Source organism: Monomorium pharaonis, chromosome 7, assembly GCF_013373865.1.
Source record: "Monomorium pharaonis isolate MP-MQ-018 chromosome 7, ASM1337386v2, whole genome shotgun sequence".
Lineage (NCBI taxonomy): Eukaryota > Metazoa > Arthropoda > Insecta > Hymenoptera > Formicidae > Monomorium > Monomorium pharaonis.
Genome location: NC_050473.1, coordinates 24,304,042 through 24,326,215, shown reverse-complemented (window position 1 = coordinate 24,326,215; position 22,174 = coordinate 24,304,042). Strand labels below are relative to the sequence as shown.

Genomic DNA, 22,174 nt, shown 5'->3' with positions numbered 1-22,174 from the left:
CCGAACCCGGGAACACCATTTATTTGTACGTATAAGCTACATAACTTGTATTTTGAAGCAAATATTTTTATGAACAAATAAACTTTAAAAAATTTTTTGCATTTTTGGTCTTTATCTAATCGTCCCCGGGTTCATTTGTGTACGTACTTTAAAAGTGTAAAAGGATTATCAATTCTGTAAATTCAATTCGAAATTAAGTGATAAATACAGAATGTCGGTAAAACACACGGCTTTAGCATCTTCTTAAGCAATATACAAATTGTTGTAAGAAAATTAAATTGTTGAACGTTATTTGTAATGGACTATGACCAACTTTTATTGAACACAATGTTAATATTTATTTTGAATAATTTACTCGGTCTTAATAATTTTTACGTCCATATATAAATTAACTAAAATGTCTAGTTTTTTATATTAACTAAAAATTACTAATTGAAATTATTTAAACAATCAATTAAAAATTATAAAAATTATTCTTTTTTATTTTGAAATAATAAATATAAGAGAGATAGAATTAAGCATAATTAATTGGTTCCGTCATGCCTCCGAAAGGATTCCAAAAAAGCAGATAATATTGAAATTGTGCAAAATTATTAGTATTTTTTTTTCAATATTTAACATGGCTGTTTTTCTTTTAAAGAATAAAAAAATTTGCAATATTGGTAGCAATATTAGTATAGTTAATATTAGTATTGTAGAAGGACTACGTCTATAAACTGTGATGTCTAAACAAATAATACTGAAATATTGTAAAATTATTAATGTTTTTCTTCAATATTTAACTCGACTGTTTTTCTTTTAAAAATGCACAAAGAGCATAGCGGAATAAGCAGGTGAAATCTGCCCCCGCACTAATCGAGCTCAAATTGATATCATTAGTTGGCACCCTTAAGATGTAAAACTTCCCCAAATATTAGTTACAAAATTGCATTTTTGGGGAAGTTATGGAGGGGGAAAGAAAAATAAAGAAAGTGGTTTTTTTCGAAAATGATTAGACCGGTTTTAATAAAAAAAATATATGTTGTAAACATCGTTTAGACAAGTTTAAGAAAATTTTAAGTAATTTTTGTGGTGAAAAAAAACCCGATAAAAAAATTTTTGAATTTCTTATGAATTTTTTGGGGGGTGATAGTTTTGAGATACCACTTTTATATTTTTACAAAAACATCTCTAGATCTTCTTCTTTAACACATTTTTTTTTTAAATCAATTGGAGTGGTGGAACATGGTTAAAAATAATAATTTACACCGCGCCGCCGTGCCGCGCCGCGCCGGCTAAGCGACCGGGCCGCGGCGCACGGCGATTGTTGTCATGTTGAACTTACATACTAGTTGCAGTGTTGCAATGTTTAGTTGCCAAGAAAAATTATAATATAATAATATAAAATATAATAACACATATAATATTTCCAGGACGTCTGCAATTTGCCTATAAAACTTATCGTTTCGGCAGTTTACCACGAGGAAATCGCCTCTCACATTATCTACCATCGAGGTGCTTTTTTAATGTGAGTTCCCTTGTCTCTCACATTATCTATTATTGGAGTGCTTTTTTAAAGTGAGTCCCCTCGTCTCCTACATTATCTATTACCGAGGTCCTTTTTTAAAGTGAGTCCCCTCGCCTCTCACATTATCTATTATCGGGGTGCTTTTTTAAAGTGAGTCCTCTTGCCTCTCACATTATCTATCATCGGGGTGCTTTTTTAAAATGAGTCTCCTCGCCTCTCACATTATTTATCATCAGAGTGCTTTTTTAATGTGAGTCCCTTCGCCACTCACATTATCTTTTTGGCGAATAGACTCACATTAAAAAAGCACCTCGATGATAGATAATGTGAGAGGCGAGAAAACTCACATTAAAAAAGCACCCCAATAATAAATAATATAAGAGGCGAGGGGACTCATTTTAAAAAAGCACGCCGATAATAGATAATGAGAGAGGCGAGAAAACTCACATTAAAAAAGCACCTCGATAATAAATAATAAGAGATGAGGGGACTCACTTTAAAAAAGCATCCCGATAATAGATAATGTGAGAGGCAAAAGAACTCACATTAAAAAAGCACCTCGATGATAGATAATGTGAGAGGCGAGAGGACTCACTTTAAAAAAGCACACCGATGATAAATAATGTAAGAGGCAAAGAGACTCACATTAAAAAAGCACCCCGAACATATGGAATTTAAAAACGTACTGCAATCTCCTCGTGATGAACTGCCGAAACGATAAGTTTTATAGCCTAATTGCAGAGACTGAGTCCCAGATGTGCACAGTAATAAACGGACACAGCAAGCTGAGTGAAACGGACACAGACCAAATATGCACAGACCAAATGCACACGGACCAGATGCACACGGGCCAAATGCGCACGGACCAAATGCGCACAGTCGCAAACCTATGTGGTGCAGAGAATGCTTTGCGCGCACGCACGCGCGCACACACACACACACACACACACACACACACACACACACACACACACACACACACACACACACACACACACACACACACACACACACACATACACACACACACACACGGCGGGGGGGGTGCAAGTGAGGGCTTCGCCCTCCTCCCGCACCCACCCCGTCGATAGAGATGCCCGAAAAGTCGCAACCCATGTAATAAGTTTGTAGGTTACTGTGTCCGTTTGATCTGTGCGCATTTGGTCCGTGCGCATTTGTTTCGTATGCATCTGGTCCGTGCGCATTTGGTCTGTGCGCATTTGTTCTGTGTGCATCTAGGACGCTCCCATTGCAGACGTCCTGGAAATATTATATGTGTTATTATATTTTATATTATTATATTATAATTTTTCTTGGCAACTAAACATTGCAACACTGCAACTAGTATGTAAGTTCAACATGACAACAATCGCCGTGCGCCGCGGCCCGGTCGCTTAGCCGGCGCGGCGCGGCACGGCGGCGCGGTGTAAATTATTATTTTTAACCATGTTCCACCACTCCAATTGATTTAAAAAAAAAATGTGTTAAAGAAGAAGATCTAGAGATGTTTTTGTAAAAATATAAAAGTGGTATCTCAAAACTATCACCCCCCAAAAAATTCATAAGAAATTCAAAAATTTTTTTATCGGGTTTTTTTTCACCACAAAAATTACTTAAAATTTTCTTAAACTTGTCTAAACGATGTTTACAACATATATTTTTTTTATTAAAACCGGTCTAATCATTTTCGAAAAAAAACCACTTTCTTTATTTTTCTTTCCCCCTCCATAACTTCCCCAAAAATGCAATTTTGTAACTAATATTTGGGGAAGTTTTACATCTCAAGGGTGCCAACTAATGATATCAATTTGAGCTCGATTAGTGCGGGGGTAGATTTCACCTGCTTATTCTGCTATGCCCTTTGCAATATTAGTAACATTATCAGTTAGTTTTAATATTATGAAAAAGACTGCGTTTATACTGTAAACGTGGAAAATAGCACATCGATAACCCATACAACACATTGCTGCAACGTTGCAACATTGCATATTGCGATGTAATGTTTAAGAGATATTGCAAAGACATTATTTTACAATATTACTTCAGCAATGATGCAGCAACATTTTAAAATATTATTAAAATAGTGAAAATAGATAAAATTAATATTCAATACAGTTTGAATAAATTAATATATTACAGTAACTTTTCAAAAATAATGTAAAAGTGATCGTTCTATATTATTTAAAATTTTTCATCTATAGAGATACATGCATTCTGGAGTAGTTTTAATTTGTGTGTAAAACTATTATTATGTAGATTTGTGTATAACAGAGTACAAGGTTATTCAAAATTATTTTAAATAACTGTATTTTTTAATTTAACAAATACAGAGTGATTATAGTGACATTAACCAAACGATTATCCGATCAATTCATTCGGTTTTAAATAACTGTATTTTGAATTTAACAACAGAGTGATTACGTCAACTAAAAGATAAATTTTGTAAGTTTTGTCTCTCATCTTATAATGTACTTATATAAGATAAAAGACAAAACTTGCAAAGTTTATCTTTTGAAGTTTCACTAATCACTCTGTATTTGTTAAATTCAAAATAGTTATTTAAAATCAGATGAATTATTTTGAATAATCTTTTTCTAAATAATATTGCATACATATTTTACTGCAATATTGCTACAATATTACGTAACAATATTTCTAAAAGCGGACATTTTACCATTGCTGCAATCTTGCAGCAACCTTGCAGCAACATTTTACAACGTTTATGCAATATTGCAATCTTGCGTTGAAATGTTGCCACAATGTTGCTGCAATCTTTCTGTGCTGTATGGGAACATATATTGAAATATATTGCGATTAAAATATAGTTTATAAAGTCATATATTTTATAATATATATAAATTAACTACATAATAAATAGAATAATTATTGACAATTGCAATATATATACAGCAGTGGTTAAAAATTAATACTTGATCTCTTTTTTGCAACACCACTTACAATAAAAATGCACTCATTGGTCTCTGTTTAAGCTATGCTATTAAAAATGATAATATATTTTATAACGCTCATTGAAAACTTGTAATGATAAATAATTTCAATAGTTTTAATGAGTATTATGCAAATTTTTTTGAATATTATTTTTTATGTAAGGTTTGTATATGTAACACTTAATGTAATATAAAATAATATGTATTATTTTTTATTTATTATTAACATTATTAATTATTGGTATTTTTTAAAATGTTTGTTATAATATTGTTTTTTTTGTTTTTATCGTTTTGTTTTTTAATTTTCGTTTCTTTTTCTTTTTTTTCTTTTTCGTTTTTTTTCGTTTTTTTTTCGACCAAAAGAGGGATACTGCAATTGGTCTGAGTCTAGAGCACTAAAAAAGTAGGTATTCTCACGTCCGCCATTTTTCTTCAAACTAGCAAGTAACTAGCATAATGTTTTATATATATAATCCCAATAAACATTCAGATGATTTTTGGAGGACTTGTAAGTTATCTTTTTTAAGAGCTCTTTAAGATGTCTATAAAGTTGTCAATTTGACATCTTTTTGACGTCTTGCATGCAAAATTTAACTTTTTAATCACCTTTGAAAGATGACTTTTTTGACGTATTGAAAAGTGATCTTTAAAGACATCTTTTGTAAGTTGTCTTCAAGTTGTTCAATTACAGAACTTTAAGACATCAATTAGAGAACTTTGCTAACTCGAGTGAGTTTTTCGAACGCAGCTCGAGAGAGGGTACTGCACAACATAACCTAGAAAAAATAAGATATAAAATTGCAGTCATTGAGTGTTAAGTATCGACAGTTATCGTGTATATACGTGGGATATTAATTTAATAATAATTATGTTGAAAAGAAAAGGTGTCGAAAACTGCATGAAAAAACATATCAAAAAGATTAGTAAGTATAATTGTTTAATATTTGCCCTAATGTGTATATAATTTTGTACACGCGCGTGTGTACATCATAAATTTACATTAATTTACCCAGCAAACACAAAGTTACATGTAACGTGCCTGTTAGTTATAATTTCCCACTCAACAATGTAATTGTAATATAACACACGTGTTATATTACAATTACATTGTTGAGTGGGAAATTATAACTAACAGGCACGTTACATGTAACTTTGTGTTTGCTGGGTATATTATTTCTTTTTAGCTTATATCACGCAAAAGTTTTCTACTACGGATGAAATAGTGAGAAAACGAATACAACTTTGGCTGCAAAAGTAATCGTATAAATTAAGCTCAGGAATGAACAGTATGACCCAACAATGAAACAAAAGTTATTTTTTATTAAAATATTTACTGTTTTAAATGTGATATTCTTGACAAAATTATTTTGTTTAATACGCTTATAATTTTCTAAATGTGATGTTTTTGTAATGTGTAGACATAGTAAATATTGAATATACGTGCAAAAGTGTAACCGCTCACTGAACTGCTATAAATAGCAATTGAAGGTGATTTATTGGATTATACCTTCAAAGGTATAATCTTTATTATTTATTTATAAATAATTACTTATTTATCAATAAGAACCAGTCATCTTCAATTGCTATAATATTATAGCTGCTTTTAATGAGCGATTATGAATCTGGATATACTCAATATTAATGAAGTAATCATATTTAATGTTATATATAATTTTATATTTATTTTGTTACTTTATTTTTAATATTTTTGAATTTTTGATATTTTGTTTTATATATACAAAAATAATATTTTATTTTAATTAATATATTTATATATATATAAACTTGTAAGAGATATAAACTATGTTTATATAAACTTGTAATAAAACTTGGTTTGTAATAATAAAAAATAATCAATTTTGTTAAATAAAAATTTACCATCCTATGAAATTTATTACCATGCATATATATTTATAATTACATATAAATATATATGATTATAATCGTAACAGATTACATATGCAATAATAATAAGTTAGAATAAATACATTTTTTCTTTAAAAGAGATGTATTTAAATAATATTTTAATTCTTTTAAAGAAAAAAAGTATTTATTCTAACTTATTATTATTACTGCGTATGTAATCTGTTATGATTATAATCATAACTCTATATCAGGCAACCTAAAGATATCTTTTTAGTTCTCCTAATATTGACTTTTAGATAACTTCCATAAGAGGTTATAAAGATCAAAAGTGCTCTTTAAGATGTCTAAAAGACAACTTTTTGGATGTCTAAAAGACGACTTTTTGGATGGACATTGGACATCTTTTAGTAATACTAAAAGATATCTTTTAGATATCCCGAAAGACATCTTTCATCATATAAAAGTTAACTTAATGAGCGCTTTAAGACAACTTTTTGTTTACTGGGATACATCGCAATAACCTTTACAGTCTCAAGATCATAGATATCGTGTCTTTGTTTCATTGTCGCATAAAGTTTGGTGCTTCCAAAGATTATTGACGTATATATATACAAAACATACCTAATTTTTCCTGCTAGTTAGAAAAAAAATGGCGGACGTAAGAATACTCACTTTTATAGTGCCTTACTGAGTCAAACGCTGTCTCTGACCTAGTTTACACCGAGCACTTGGTACGCGTATCAAGTAGTAAATAACTAGTGAATGTGTTTAATCATTGGCTGATCAGCTTAAATTCATTACTTAATACGCGTACCAAGTGCCCGGTGTAAATTTTAGGGCTCTGTCAAACCAGTAGCATAATGGGCGCTAGACAGAGAAAGAAATTGACCTGGACCATGTCTCCTCTTTGTCTTTCTGACGGACACTTTTCAAGAGCTTTTTGCAGGAAATGCGCAGTCCATGCTTTATGTCGATGATTTTTACAAAATTTGAATTAACCCACTATTGCAGCAAGCTCTTTAATTGAAAAAAGCCCAAAAGAAATAATCAAACCATAATAGGTCCAAAATTTGGTTTATTTCGAACTTTCTATGAATGTCCGAAATTATGACAAACGTATATCCCATGGACGTCCATTAAAGGACTTTCTATGAACGTACAAAGTTGTGCCAAACGTATATTCTATGGACGTCTATCGAATGTCCGACGGACCTTATTTGGACTCTTAATGGACGTCCGAATGTCCAGAAGCGGATATCCATTGGACATACAATGGATGTCCTTGTGCTATCTGAGTATTAGTAGAATATATTTTTATTTATTGTTTATTATTATAAGTAAAGAATTAATAACTTAAAACTTTTCGAATGATTATACTGTCCGACAAAGAACGACCGCAAAAATCGCCCGTTTCGTGGTCATCGAGTTTTGATACGATTTTGGTGGTAAATGATTGTATATCATCAAATATTCATCCCCTAAAAATTTTGAATTGAGCATACCTTTTATTACTGAGATATGAAGGATTAAAGTTGATATTATTTATGAATAAAGGTTACGCCATTTTATACGTTCAACATAAAATACTTTAACGTTATTTCTAATATCAAAAAATGTTTCTGATGGAAATTGTTCAAATGGTGGGAAACTAATTCATCGTCACCTCAAATTGACTATCAAGTCAAATAAAAATTGTGAAGGTCATTTAGAAATCAACTTGCGAACTTCAATAAAATGTTTTTCAACTGATGTCGGATATCTGTCTCTGCGATCTAATTACTCGTAACCTTAAATGGACCTTTAAGGAATAATTTGCAAGATCATGTAGAGGTCAAAGGGACATTTTCAGAAAAATTCGCGCATGTTTGTCATTGTCTTTTATATTATTTTTATTTGACGCTTGACCTACGAGAGTAGAGAGTAGAGGCAATCTCTGTAAGCGTGTTTTTTTGTATAAATACACTGGACAGCCCCCGAGATCACGCTTGTACGTTTAATAAAAAAATCACAGAATACTACTTTTGTTAACAATTTTTGCTCAATAATAATAGCTCAATAATAATTATGTAATCTGTAAAATATCTTGGTGAAAAAGCTACCACTATTAAAACTATTTAAAAAATTATAGTAAATACCGCAGCATTTCAGAAATCGGTAGTATCTATATTTGAAATATTGTTATAAGGTCATCGGATTTATAAAAAATATAAGACAAGATAAAACCGTGTTGACATAAGATAACGTTAACGTCCCAGATAACACAGGACGTCCTGAATATGTCCCAGGATGTCCTGGGATCTTGTCAGGATATAATAGTTGTATTATTGTAAATATTTTATATAAATATTTTATGTATAAATTTAACTTCTAAAGTAAGTTTAGAATGTTAAATTCTGTAATAGTATTAATATAAATTGAAATTTTACTCATGTCTTGAGGACATCCTTGGGATGTCCTGAGGATATATGTATTCTAGCTGAAAACGTTATTCTTAAAATATTGTATAAAGAGTTTTATTAGCTACAAAATGTTTGAAGATAAACTTAAATATAATGACTGTATAAATACCAGACATTTTAGATAGCACAGAATGTTCTAAGAATGTGATATCCTGAAAGTCCTCAGGACATCCTAAGACAGTCCTTAGGACGTCCTAAGAGAGTCCTCAGGACATCCTAAAATAGTATTCAGGGACATCCTGGACGTATAGTAATTTTTGAAAAAGACGGATAAATTAATATAGCAAGTGAGAAATCTTTGAATATCGTACGTATTTCTAGAATGTATTGCAAAATCAAATGTGTAAAAATGTTGACTTTAAAGTCAGATTGAATGTCTACACTTATTGAAACAATATGGCATATTAACAATACTAAAAAATTATAAAAGATGACATTAAATAATTTTTTTATTTTATTTTATACAAACGGCGCAAAAACAGTTTTTTAAATAAGTTATTCCACATGCTATTTCGCGCGCATATGTAAAAATGATTTTAAAAAACTGTAAAACTTTATATTTATTTATAAAAATATAAGTTAACTATATATATATGTTTCATCCTTCTGACAACATTTATTGTAATAATCTATAACAAATATGGATATGCATAAACAAGAAGTCATGGATCATCACGAAGCGTTAGGATGCGTATGGTCTTCGAAGTCAAGCAACGTCGGCGATGGTTGATACTTGGATGGGTGACCGTTTTCTCGGGTACAAAGATTAAACATGCTTTAACAGGTACAACTGTCGCTGAAACATGTACAGTCTTCTTTCTCTTACAAAATTATCGTAGAAATAATTTGAACTTTTAATTTTTTGTTAAAGTTTTTTTTCAATTTTCAAAAACTGTTAAAAATACTTAGAAATATTTAAAAAATTTTCTAAATTAATCGGAATTTTTTATTTTTTAAATTTTTCTGAAAAACGTTTCAATTCTTATAAAAAATCGATACATTTATCAAAAATCCTAAAAAAAATCTAAAAAATCTGACAAAAGTGGTCATTGTTTGCTATTTCTGAGGATGTCCTGAGGAAATCTTATAGTATCCTCAGGATGTATAGGATGTATAGGATGTAATTATTCTTAATTAAGTTTTTGTTTTTGTCTTATCTACTTTACTGTTATCAGAGAACATTTTTATTTATTGTTTATTTCAAGTAGAGAGTAACTTAAAACATTTTAAAAGATTACTATTAATTTGTAATATTATTAATCTATTATAAGATTACAAAAGTACACAATTAGAAAGTAAACAACTTTTGACAAAGGATTCATGTTCAGCAGGCAAAAATACGTCGGAAATGACTATTCGCATTCGTGTTACAAAAGTAGTGTCGGACAGCGTAGCATTTGTACTGTAGTTTACTTTCTAATTGTGTACTTTTGTAATCTTATAATAGATTAATAATATTACAAATTAATAGTAATCTTTTAAAATGTTTTAAGTTACTCTCTACTTGAAATAAACAATAAATAAAAATGTTCTCTGATAACAGTAAAGTAGATAAGACAAAAACAAAAACTTAATTAAGAATAATTACATCCTATACAGTATAACATCTTTCAAAAAGCTTTCTGAATGATATCTGATAAAAGATTTCTTTCAGATATCTTTCAGAAAGCTTTCTATTTTAAGGTTGCTCTCTAAGAGATATTCTAAGATTGCTGATATTCTAAGATTGATTAACAAAATTGTTAAACAAGGAAATATGTATCATAAATCTTTATTCATTGATACCAATTTCTTATACATATGGTATACATGATGAGGTTATAAAAAAATTTAAATAACAAATATTTTTCTTTTTAAATACAGGTTTTTTTACTGCAAAAAGACTTATTTTTGAAAATGTACCGGCTGCACTTTAATAAAATAGAAAGTATTGTAACAGCTTTAAAGATGTGTAGAGAGAATATATTTATATTTTTTGATAATTTCTGGTAAAACTCACAGTTGCATAAATGATCAAAGAATCAATACGTTCTTGAGTAGAAAATTTTCAGGGACTTTTTTCACTATCAGTCTTCCCCTTGGTAGTAAAATATGACATAGGATTATAAGCTGTTTTACAACTTTAGCATCTGTAACAGAAAGGATACGTTTTATTTTACACAATTGTCTTTATATAGTGTCCCTGAACATGTTAATCAACGCTCGTAAAAAGGTAGAAGGAATCGAGATGAACATAAAAGTCCAATATTGTTTTTGGTTAGGTCTTTGGTTAGGTCTTGAGTTAGGTCTACCAATATCGAGGTATTAATTTTTTAAATTATTCAAATAAGAGCGCGCCGAGGGAAGAGCTTGATCCGCTAGAGCTATAACACGGAAGAAAAGATCTATCGTGAATGTACGATAAGCTTTCATTAATTTATTGTTCACAATTACGATAGAAATTAATTAGATTTTTGCAGACGCTATTTTCTGACGCAGATTTCTCATACGCTAATATCTTTATTATTAGTGGACCTAACCCAAGACAATATTGGACTTTTATATTCATCTCAATCTCTTCTATCTTTTTACGAGCGTTGACCAACATGTTCAGAGACACCTTGTATAATAGAACATTTATTAAACTTTTTATTATATTTGCTTTAAAAAAGTCTTACAACTCGTACATATCGTATGTTTGTAAAAATTAACTAAGATTGAGAAATAATTAAAAAATGCTGTGATATGCATATGTATTACACTTACAATAAACACTACCGACATGTTCAGAATGATTTTGATTCAGACCTACTCTATTCTCTTTAGTTTTTTGTAAAAAAAGAAACACAATATTCATTTATCTGTATAGGCTTTAGTTTGTTCAAGAATAGTAGTTTTTAATTTATAAGATAAAAAGCGTTGCCCATATAGCACGGAAACCTTTCAGAGATATTTCAGAAAAGTTTCAAGTGAAAAGTGAAACATTTCAGAAACGTTTCCAAATGTTTCTGAGACAGCTTTCAGACAGCTCTGAGATAGCAAAATGTCCGCGATGCTTGCTCTTGAAACATTTCTGAAAGTGTATTAAAAGGTTGCTGAAATATATCTGCAACCTTTCTGAAAACATTCAGAAATGTTTCAAGTGTAAGCATCGCGGACATTTTGCTATCTCAGAGCTGTCTCAGAAATATTTTGAAACGTTTCTGAAATGATTTACTTTTCACTTGAAACATTTCTGAAATATCTCTGAAAGGTTTCTGTGTTATATGGGTGCACTACACGCAGAAAAAAAATTTGTTACCAAAGCTAAAATTTTTAGCCATGAAAGATGTGTCTTTAAGACACAATAATAAATACCACGTAAGCCCCGAGAGCTCACTACGATAGCATAGGTTGATCCGTTTTATGTCACCGTGGTCTGCTTTATGTAGCTTGTGAAGTGTGAATTGCATTACGAGAAAGGTGCCGCGTGCGTCACCTAGTGACGGTCCGCGAACAATATATGTGCTAGATTATTTCATAAGAAAGTTTTCAAAGATAACTCAATTGAAAGTTTTCAAGATAGCGTGTGAAAGATGTCAAAAATAACTCAACTGAAAAATTTATTAAATTATTTTATGTGAAAGGTTTTAGAAATAACTTTCTTAAAAGTTTTCAAAATCTATGTCATGTGAAAGGTTTCGGAAATAACTCAATTTAAAAGTCTGTAAAAATATGTCAAATGAGATGTTTTAGGGATAACTCAACTAAAAGTTTTAAATTTATTGCATGTAAAAGATTTCAGAAAAAACTTTTGAAAGTTTGTTAAATTGTTTCATGTGAAAGATTTCAGAAATAATTAAACGGAAAGGTCTGTAAAAATATTTCATACAAAAGGTTTCAGAGATAACTTGTACTGAAAGTTTCGACAAATTCTTTTCATACGGAAGGTTTCAGAAATATTTTTGTTGAAACATTTCAAATGACATATCACAGAATTCTTTCAGAATTGTTGCACATGAACTGTGAAAAGTTGAAACGTTTCTGAAAGCTTTCTGAAACAATCTGTGCTATATGGGTGGCAAACTTCTTTTAAAACGTAAATTGTTTGTCACCTTTTATCTTATGAATTAAACCACAAGTATAAAAAAATATATAATATTAAACTTATATATAAGGTTGATTGATCAATTAGAGCAAAGAATTTTGTGAATTAATCAATCAAAAAATGCTTTGAAACGCTTGCAGTATCAAGTGGATCGTACCTTCAGTATTGTTTTTTATTCATACATTTGATCTGTTTTTTATATTTGCATGCTGAACTGGTGCAATAAGTTAAAATGGGAAAAAATATATTTGCCTTGCTTTAACTTATTACATCTGTTTAGTAATGCAGCTATAAGAAATCGATCAATTATTTGACTGAAAAATTAAAATGCTTTGATCTATTTAAAAATTATATAGACTATTACTTAAAGCGAAACAAATATTATATAAAAATTCTAACCGATTGACTATATAATTTCTAAGAAAATAAAAATTATAATTAGCATTTTATATATTTTATGACAGGTGTGTATTAAACTAGATTGATATATTATAATATTAAAAAAAATTTTTTGACATAGGGGAGCGTGGGGCACAGTGGCTCAAGGGGCACAGTGGATCATTGGTTATAACTGCGCTAGTATTATGGCTCCAGCAGACCAGCGCGATTCTGTCGCGCGCGACGCGCGATGTCCAATGAGCAACCGCCTTTCCACTCAACTCTGTACGCCCATTGGATATCGTGCGTCGCGCGCGACGGAAATCGCGCTGGTCTGCCAGAGCCCTTAGTTCTAGAAAGATCGCTCTTAAAGCACATAGGTTATGGTTTGTGTCACTACTTGTTAAACCAATGATCGATATCGACAGGTGTATACATGTGACAGAGATCCTGTAGTAAAGTAAATAAAAAAACTTTTTTTCGATATTGTGTTTGTTATGTACTTTTGTATTATTTTTGTGTGAATTCTGATGTAGTTGAGCATTTTTACCCATACAGCACAAAAAGATTGCAGGACTATTGTGGCAACATTTCAACGCAAAATTGCAATATTGCATAAACGTTGTAAAATGTTGCTGCAAGATTGCTGCAAGTTTGCAGCAATGGTAAAATTTCCGCTTTCAGAAATATTGTTACGTAATATTGTAGCAATATTGCAGTAAAATATGTATACAATATTATTCAGAAAAAGATTATTCAAAATAATTCATTCTATTTTAAATAACTATTTTGAATTTAACAAATACAGAGTTATTAGTGAAATTTCAACCAAAAGATAAACTTTGCAAGTTTTATTTTTTATATAAGTACATTTATAAGATGAGAGACAAAACTTGAAAAATTTATCTTTTGGTTGACGTAATCACTAATCACTCTGTTGTTAAATTTAAAATATATTAGTTATTTAAAATCGAATGAATTGATCGGATGATATTTGGGTGATCAAACGATCACCCGGTTGATGTCGCTATATTCACTCCGTATTGGTTAAATTTAAAAATATAGTTATTTGAAATAATTTTGAATAATCTTGTACTTTGTTATACACAAATCTACATAATAATAGTTTTACACACAAAGTAAAACTACACCAGAATGCATGTATCTCTATAGACGAAAATTTTTAAATAATATAGAACGATCACTTTCAAATTATTTTTGAAAAGTTACTGTAATATATTTATTCAAACTGTATTGAATATTAATTTTATTTATTTTCACTATTTTAATAATATTTTAAAATGTTGCTGCATTATTGCTGAGAGATCTTTTACGTTTTCAAGTACTTAAAAGATCTCTCTTCTGAATAACTCTATTTTGTGGCATCTTTGTCCTAAAAAATAAAAGAAAGCATTAATCTTAATTCTGAATCGATATAAAATGTGCGGGTTACATTGGTTCATAATTGGCGCAATAGATCGTGTGTTCACTGAGCCCCACCGATCGTTGATCCAATGTGCTTCATTAGTATATACAGAACTTATAAATAAAAATACGAAAACATATGAAACATCTAGCAAATTCACATACACACATTTACAGTGGATTATTTGACATAGTTCCGAAAAAATGTATACAGTAAAAAGTAGCTTACTGATATTAATTTTTCAACTCTAGAATATGTTACTATAAAGTATAAACAGTAAACTAAAAAAAAAAGGTTTATAAATGCCAAAAATTGTGGAGATATGTTAACTGAAAAAAAAGTAACCCACTGTGCCCCACGCTCTCTTACATAAAAATGATATGAATATTAAGAGCAAGTTTTTTGTATATCTTTTATATAAAAATTTATTTTTTTGCAAAGTAATTATATAAAATATATTTATCGGTAATAAATATTTGTGTCATTCTTTTTAAATATAATTTTTTTATAAGTTGAGTTATATTATTTAAAAATTATTAAACAAAGTTGGGATAAGTCAATCACATCACAATTATATTTAATAATACTTCTTACAATATGCGTCTGTATTTTCCATTTCTATCTACGATAATGCTTGAACAAAAAGCAAATTTTGCTGAGTGTTATTCCATAGTAATTCAAGACAGAAAACAGTGCTGAAAGCAGTATTGTACAACACCATCACTCGATATGCCATGTAATTCTCGCATTATTTATTAATCCACTTACTTGTGCATAAGCTTGAAAGAGAGGTAAATAAGAGTAAGTAATAATCTTAGTAATTATCTAAATGTACCGTAATATGCCGTACGAGGTATTTTAAGCTACTTATTGCGTGTAAAGGAGAGAATGTATTAACGCTAAGCTTCTCATGCTATCTTGAAGTTCTTCGTAAAGTTATAAGAATATTATGCAATGATATACTTCCGCTTGGAACTAACGCTTGACTGCTGAGAAATAGTGAAAATTGAGGAAATCTATTCCAACCAGTATGAAGAGAATTACGCTAGAGAAAGTAATCGCGTTTCTAAAGGTGGATTTAATGTTTGCTTGCTGTTGGCCAGTATCGCGGAACGCGACAAAGTTTCAGATTATTTGTAATAAAATATTTCGTTTAATTTCTGGATTGCATGGACTATTATTACTTATTGAATTAATATACACGATTATTTATCGTAATGATAATATTCGAATGTTTCTGCAATCATGCTGCGCAATAGGCATTTTATTAGAAATTCCGTTGCAGATACTATTATTTACTCTACAGCATGATCGTCTGCAAGTAAGAAATTAGAATATTACTTGTTAAGCATTTCTAATTGAGTAATTATTGTTCTAATTTATAGTCATAATGTATGATAAAGAAATATTTCTTTATTTTGAAGTTTATATTTGAGTAAAATTTTTATATAAAATACAATTTTTATACACTGAGAAAAAAATTTCTTTAAATACATTTAAGAAACTCGGTTTTCTTATTACAAAGAAATGATTTATTTCAGTTTAATAACGATACTATTGATGTCATTAAATCATTACTTAGAGGAACAAAATCAAAAATGTACGAAATGATTTACTTAAAAGAATAAAATATTTATTTGCTAGCATACATTGTTTTGTTGCTGTAAAAAAATATTTGTTTGTAATAAGAAACTGAGTTTCTTAAATGTATTTAAAGAAATTTTTTTCTCAGTGTATAAAATCTGCTTATAATAAAATACATTAAGTATTGTTTTTTTTGATTGTGTACAGACAGTGATTTTTCAAATGGAAGATTATTATCAACGAGCGAAATCAGAAGAAAGAGATGTATTTCAAAAACTCATTGATAAATATATATATTTTTATGTTATAACATTAGGCATGATTACCTTAGCACTGTTTAGTTCACTTCTGGAACCATTGTTTCATGGATCTAATTCCTTTCCGCTTGTAATAAAATATCCGTTTTCTGTTGATCAGCAACCGCTCTATGCAATCGTGTATTTCCATCATACACTTGGATTATATCAAGCTTATTGTCAAGTGAGCTCTTTTGTTTTTCTTGCACTTCTGTTATGGTTTACATCGGCGCGATTTGAAATACTGATCAATAAATTTCGAATGGTTACGAAATACTCTGAATGGCAAAGTTGTATTAGAGAACATCAAGAGCTTTTGAGGTATGTTAAAAATTAGTCGAAAATTGGATCTAGAGTTATTTGAGTTTAGCGAATCCATGAACTTGAATTCAACACATTATGATTATTCATATGCATTTACGTGATCTCACAATATTTATATATATAATATAATTATAAGTATTGAGATAATAAATTATATAATCGGAGCAAAATATATATAATCTAATGATAACATTAAAAAAGTAAAATAAAGATATTAATAATATATAATGTATTGAGAAACATTTATTCATTTTAGTTAGAAAATAAAGTACGAAAAATTGAAAACAAAAAGTTATTAAACATATAAATAAAATTAAGATCATCTATTTGGTTTACACCAAATCTTGGTGTTAAATATAATTTTTTTATTAATTTAATATTCTTAGCTCATATAAATTGTACGCCAACAATTTCGTCAGACTTGAAACACAAAAAGTTATTAGATACATTATAAATATATTACAGATTTGCCCAAGAAGTGAGTTTATCTGTTTCATACCTAGTGCTTGCATCACTCGGAATTAGTACTTATTCGTTAGTATTTGCTGGTATTACTATTCTCAGCGTATGTATATGATTTTTTAAATTATAATTTAATCTTAGATAATAATATATTATTATATACATATATATGTATATATATAAAACAAATTTTAAGTAAAAAATTTATAATTTATAAGTTTACATTTATTCTAATTTATTAACCTTGATGGAATAACATATTCTTTAATTGTAAATTATAAATTATTGTTAATATTTTTTTAAATATTAGCGACTACCGTTAGCCATAAAAGCAGAGTTTTTTGGTGTATGTATTTCAACATTGGCAAAAATACTTCTATGTGCATGGCCAGCTGATTATTTAATGACTGTGGTAAGTTTTGGGATTAAATAAATCAATAAAATAAAATATCCATCAAAATATTCTAGTATATTTAAAATTTATAGTATATTTTAGAGTTCTGATATTGGTGACGCTGCATACGATTCGTTATGGTATAAACATGACATTGATTCACAAAAGATTATGTTATACACGTTGCTCCGTTGTCAGCGACCTGTAATTATAACTGTTCCGGGTTTATTATCAGCTTTAACATTTCAACATTATTCATCTGTAAGAGAATATTTTGTAGTTACTTTAATGTCTTTAATTTTGTTTATTACATTTTGAATTACGTAATTTGTATTTGTAATTTACTTAATTTTTATACATCTCTCTTTTTTTTTAGTAAATATTAATAATTTGTAAATAAATATAAAATGATATATAATAATGTATGTATGATAATAATGTCCTAATTATTAAATACATATATTTTTGTATATGTAGCATAATTTAGTTGTTTTAATTGTAATGAGCTATTTCAAATAATTTTACAGTATGTCTCGACAGCATTTTCGTTCCTGACAACTTTTCGAATAATTCTTTCTGAAGATAATAAAAAATGAAATACTATGAAGAAAACATTTTTTCAATTTTTTGAATTTTTGTAAGTGTGCAACAAATAGAACAAAATAGAACTAGTTTTATATACAATAAAATTTATTTGTCAATAACATTCTTCAAGTTTTTTGTTGATGAATCTTTCAGTTACGAATGTGTGTGTGTGTCAAATTGTATTGTTATGATTCAGTGTCAGTACATTATTTGCTGGTTGAATATAATTTATAAATCAAGAGGCATGGTAGTGCCTCGCGCCAAGTATACGCGCGCGAGATACTGCCGTGGCTCTATTTATGCGAGACGCTGTTTGTGAGATTCTGTAGATTAGTGTAGATCATCGAATCTCAATAACGGCTGAATCGATTGACTTCAAAATAAGCTTAATTTCATACAGCACAGAAGCTTTCAGCAACATTGCTGCAACGTTACAATATTACGAGTTGCAATGTAATATTGCAGGGACGTTTCAGAACATGTTCAATATTGCGCCAAAATGTTCCAGTAAGGTTCCAGAAGTATTATATATAAAATCCGAAAATAGAATATTAAAAAATATGCATCAAGTGTTCCAATATACGTACAACTTCGTGTAAAAAAACACTTGTGACATTTTTAAATAGCTTTGTGAGAATTAAATATTTGAATTTGTGTGCAATATTTATACCAAAGATTATAATCTTTTTGAGATTTATAATAGAACAGTAAATTAAATAATTTTTTAAATAAGAAAATAAAATTATTATATATGATTGATTATGTCAAAAATTGTTCAATTTACTGTTTTATTATAAATCTCGAAAAGTGCAATTAATCGCCTATAAATATTAATGCTAATAAATTTATATGTACAGAGTGTTTGGTAAAGATTTATGCAATCTTTATAAACAGGTAGAGCGCATTAAATTGAACAGAAAAGTCCTTTACCGTTTTTCCATTTTTCGCAATAGTTAACGAGTTATTGATTATACTGGCACACAAAAAAGTGGTGTTTCTTTTTGAAATTAGAAAAAATAAGCCAATTCAGCGAGTCAAATACATAAGAATTAATTAGTTTGGTCCGCCAAACCAACCACTTTTTCGTGTACCTGTATAATCAACAACTTATTAACTATTGCGAAAATTGCAAAATGGTAAAAGACTTTTCTGTTCAGTTTAATGCGCTCTACTTGTTTATAAAGATTGCATAAATCTTTACCAAACACTCTGTATATGTATTCATTAATATTATTGCTTTTGATAATAACTAAAATAATACTTAGTAAAAATAATGCTACTTAGATATTAGAATATTGTGTAAGTTTTTATTCCTATATAAAATGTAATAATAATTTTTAAATTTTCTAATATGCTTTTAATATATTTTAGATTTTAATAGATAAACTTTGAGAATATATAAAAATATTCAAGAGAAATAAGAAAGAAATTCATTGCAATTGCGTAAATTTATAACTTTTTATCCGAATTTTGGATGCAAAAAGACTATAAAGTTACACAAATTGCAACGAATTTCTTTTTATCTCTCTTGTCTTTATATATTCTCAAAATTTATCTACTAAATTTGAAGCATTGTGCATATTTATAGCAACGCGTTTTTAATGCATCAAATACATTGCACTGTAACATTGCAATAGTCTTACATTGTAATATTTTTCAGGGCGGACATTTCAGTGTTGCCGTAAGCTTGCAGTAAAACATTACAGAAACCTTACATTGAAATATTATAATATTGCATGGACGTTACAAAATGTTTCTGCAATGTTACTGCAAGCTTGCGGCAACGCTGAAATGTCCGCCCTGAAAAATATTGCAATGTAAGACTATTGCAATGTTACGGTGCAATGTATTTGAAACGCGTTGCTACAAATATGCATAACGCTTTAAATTTAGTAGATAAGCTTTGAGAATATACAGGGTGAAATGTAATCGGAAGCCATCCCGTAATAGAAAGATAGAAGGAATCGAGATGAACATAAGAGTCCAATATTGTCTTGGGTTAGGTCCACCAATAATCGAGATATTAACATATAAAATTGGCAAATAATTTAATTAATTTCTAACGTAATTGTGAACAGTAATTTAATGAAAGCTTATCATACATTCACGATAAATTTTTTCTTCCGTTATGGCTCGAGCGGATTGAGCTCTTCTCTCGATGCGTTCTCATTCGCATAATTTGAAAAATTAATACCTCGATTATTGGTGGACCTAACCCAAGATCTAACTCAAGACTAAAAAATTGTGAATTTACGCAATTGCAATAAATTTTTTTCTTATTTCTCTTAAATATTTTTATATATTTTCAAAGTTTACCTATTAAAATATATTAGAAGTATATTAGAAAATTAGAAAATTATTATTACATTTCATATAGAAATAAAAACCTACACAATATTCTATTATCTAAGCATTATTTTTATTAAGTAGTATTATTTTATTGTCAAAAGCAATAATATTAATGAATATGTATACGTATATGAATTTCTTAGTATTAATATTTATAGTCGATTAATTGCACTTTGTTTGAAAAGAGGAAGCGTCTCTGCTCCTCGTCGTATCGAATCGCGCGGGTAGCAGAGGGCGACTTCGGTGCGTTGGAGCGTCACTGCCTTGGCGGCTCGCCTGTTTCGACTACTGCTACGATTACGCTCGCTGTACGAGCTTAGCAGCGAGTTGTTTTCCCTTCTTGCTTTCTTTCTTTTTGGATCAAGAGACGCTTCGGATCGCCACGAGATTCCTTGGAGGCCCGAACAACTATCCTTACCATTCCTGTGCGAGATTCCTTGGAGGCTCGATCATCCGTCCTTACCACTCCTGTGCGAGATCGAACCTGAATCCTTCGCAGCTGAGTCGGAGTTTCCTGACTGGAGCGCCTGCCAGTCGACGGAGCATTGTCCTTCGATCCTGCAGTCTAATTCTCCTAAAAGACGCGCCTAACAACCGAACGAAGTCCTTCGATGCCCGTCAAACTCATTCCGTAACCCAGAGCGGCCAGTACGCCGGTAAACTCGATCATATTCGAAAAACTGACGAAACTCGTAGTAAATTACAAAAGTCAGCGGATCCGGGGTTATTCTCGTCCTTGGCACTAACTGTATTACTCTCGCCAAAGGGACGGATTCGCTGAACTCTCGAAAATTATAATTTGCGCTATTCTACAGCTACTCTCGTGTTACATAACATTATAGATAACGTTGCGTTCGCAAATCAGGGCAATTTCTCGTCCGAAGCATTAAATTGCTGTCTCGCTTTGGAAAGATTTGCTGGACATTCAAGCTCGATAACTTTCCATTACTAAACGGCAGATTTTCAATTATTTAATTTCAGCGAGATCTGAGAGGCGAGTCATCGCAAACAAGTTTTGTTTTTTAAATATATAATTATATCAGACTGGATTAGTTTTGATTAGTAAAGATATTAACTTACGGATTTTAAACGCCGTTATTATTAAGTTAATATTTCGTTTTTAAATGTTAATTTGAATATAAAGTAAATAAATTCTTGTTATTTTAAGTTAACGTTATAATTCATTGTGTCTGATCCTCGTTGTTGATCGCTTGCCGAGATATTCCTTATTACTATTCGCACATTATCGTACAATTGAACACATTTTCTGAGATTTATAATAGAACAGTAAATTGAACAATTTTTCAAATAAAAAAATAAAATTATTATATATAATAATTTTTTTTATTTAAAAAATGGTTCAATTTATTGTTTTATTATAAATCTCAAAAAGATTATAATTTTTGGTGTAAAATATTGCACACAAATTTAAATATTTAAATCTTATAAAACTATTAAAAATGTCACAAATGTCTTCTTACACGAAGTTGCACGTATATTGGAACACTTGATTCATATTTTTTAATATGT

At 29.6% G+C, this 22,174-nt stretch overlaps 1 protein-coding gene and 1 long non-coding RNA gene across 2 annotated transcripts; both read left to right on the top strand.

Moving 5' to 3' along the window:
• The first annotated feature begins 4,805 nt into the window (after positions 1-4,805).
• LOC118646537 lies at positions 4,806-5,913 on the top strand. The gene is made up of 2 exons (XR_004964074.1): positions 4,806-5,378; positions 5,640-5,913. It is a non-coding gene; the product is annotated as an uncharacterized LOC118646537 (long non-coding RNA).
• Positions 5,914-15,382: 9,469 nt separating this feature from the next.
• LOC105833401 (odorant receptor 49b) lies at positions 15,383-18,407 on the top strand. The gene is made up of 6 exons (XM_012675130.3): positions 15,383-15,971; positions 16,442-16,851; positions 17,320-17,419; positions 17,627-17,728; positions 17,813-17,971; positions 18,238-18,407. The coding sequence occupies exons 1-6, from the start codon at positions 15,681-15,683 to the stop codon at positions 18,304-18,306; spliced, it is 1,131 nt and encodes a 376-aa protein (XP_012530584.1). The 5' UTR covers positions 15,383-15,680; the 3' UTR covers positions 18,307-18,407.
• Positions 18,408-22,174: the final 3,767 nt, after the last annotated feature.

What these genes read in the sequence shown, in the direction of transcription:
- LOC105833401 (XM_012675130.3), top strand. Translation starts at nt 15,681, where the DNA reads ATGAAGAGAATTACGCTAGAGAAAGTAATCGCGTTTCTAAAGGTGGAT. An exon ending in GAACATCAAGAGCTTTTGAG is followed by an intron (nt 16,852 to 17,319) that starts GTATGTTAAAAA and finishes AATATATTACAG; the next exon opens with ATTTGCCCAAGAAGTGAGTT. An exon ending in CTGGTATTACTATTCTCAGC is followed by an intron (nt 17,420 to 17,626) that starts GTATGTATATGA and finishes TTTAAATATTAG; the next exon opens with CGACTACCGTTAGCCATAAA.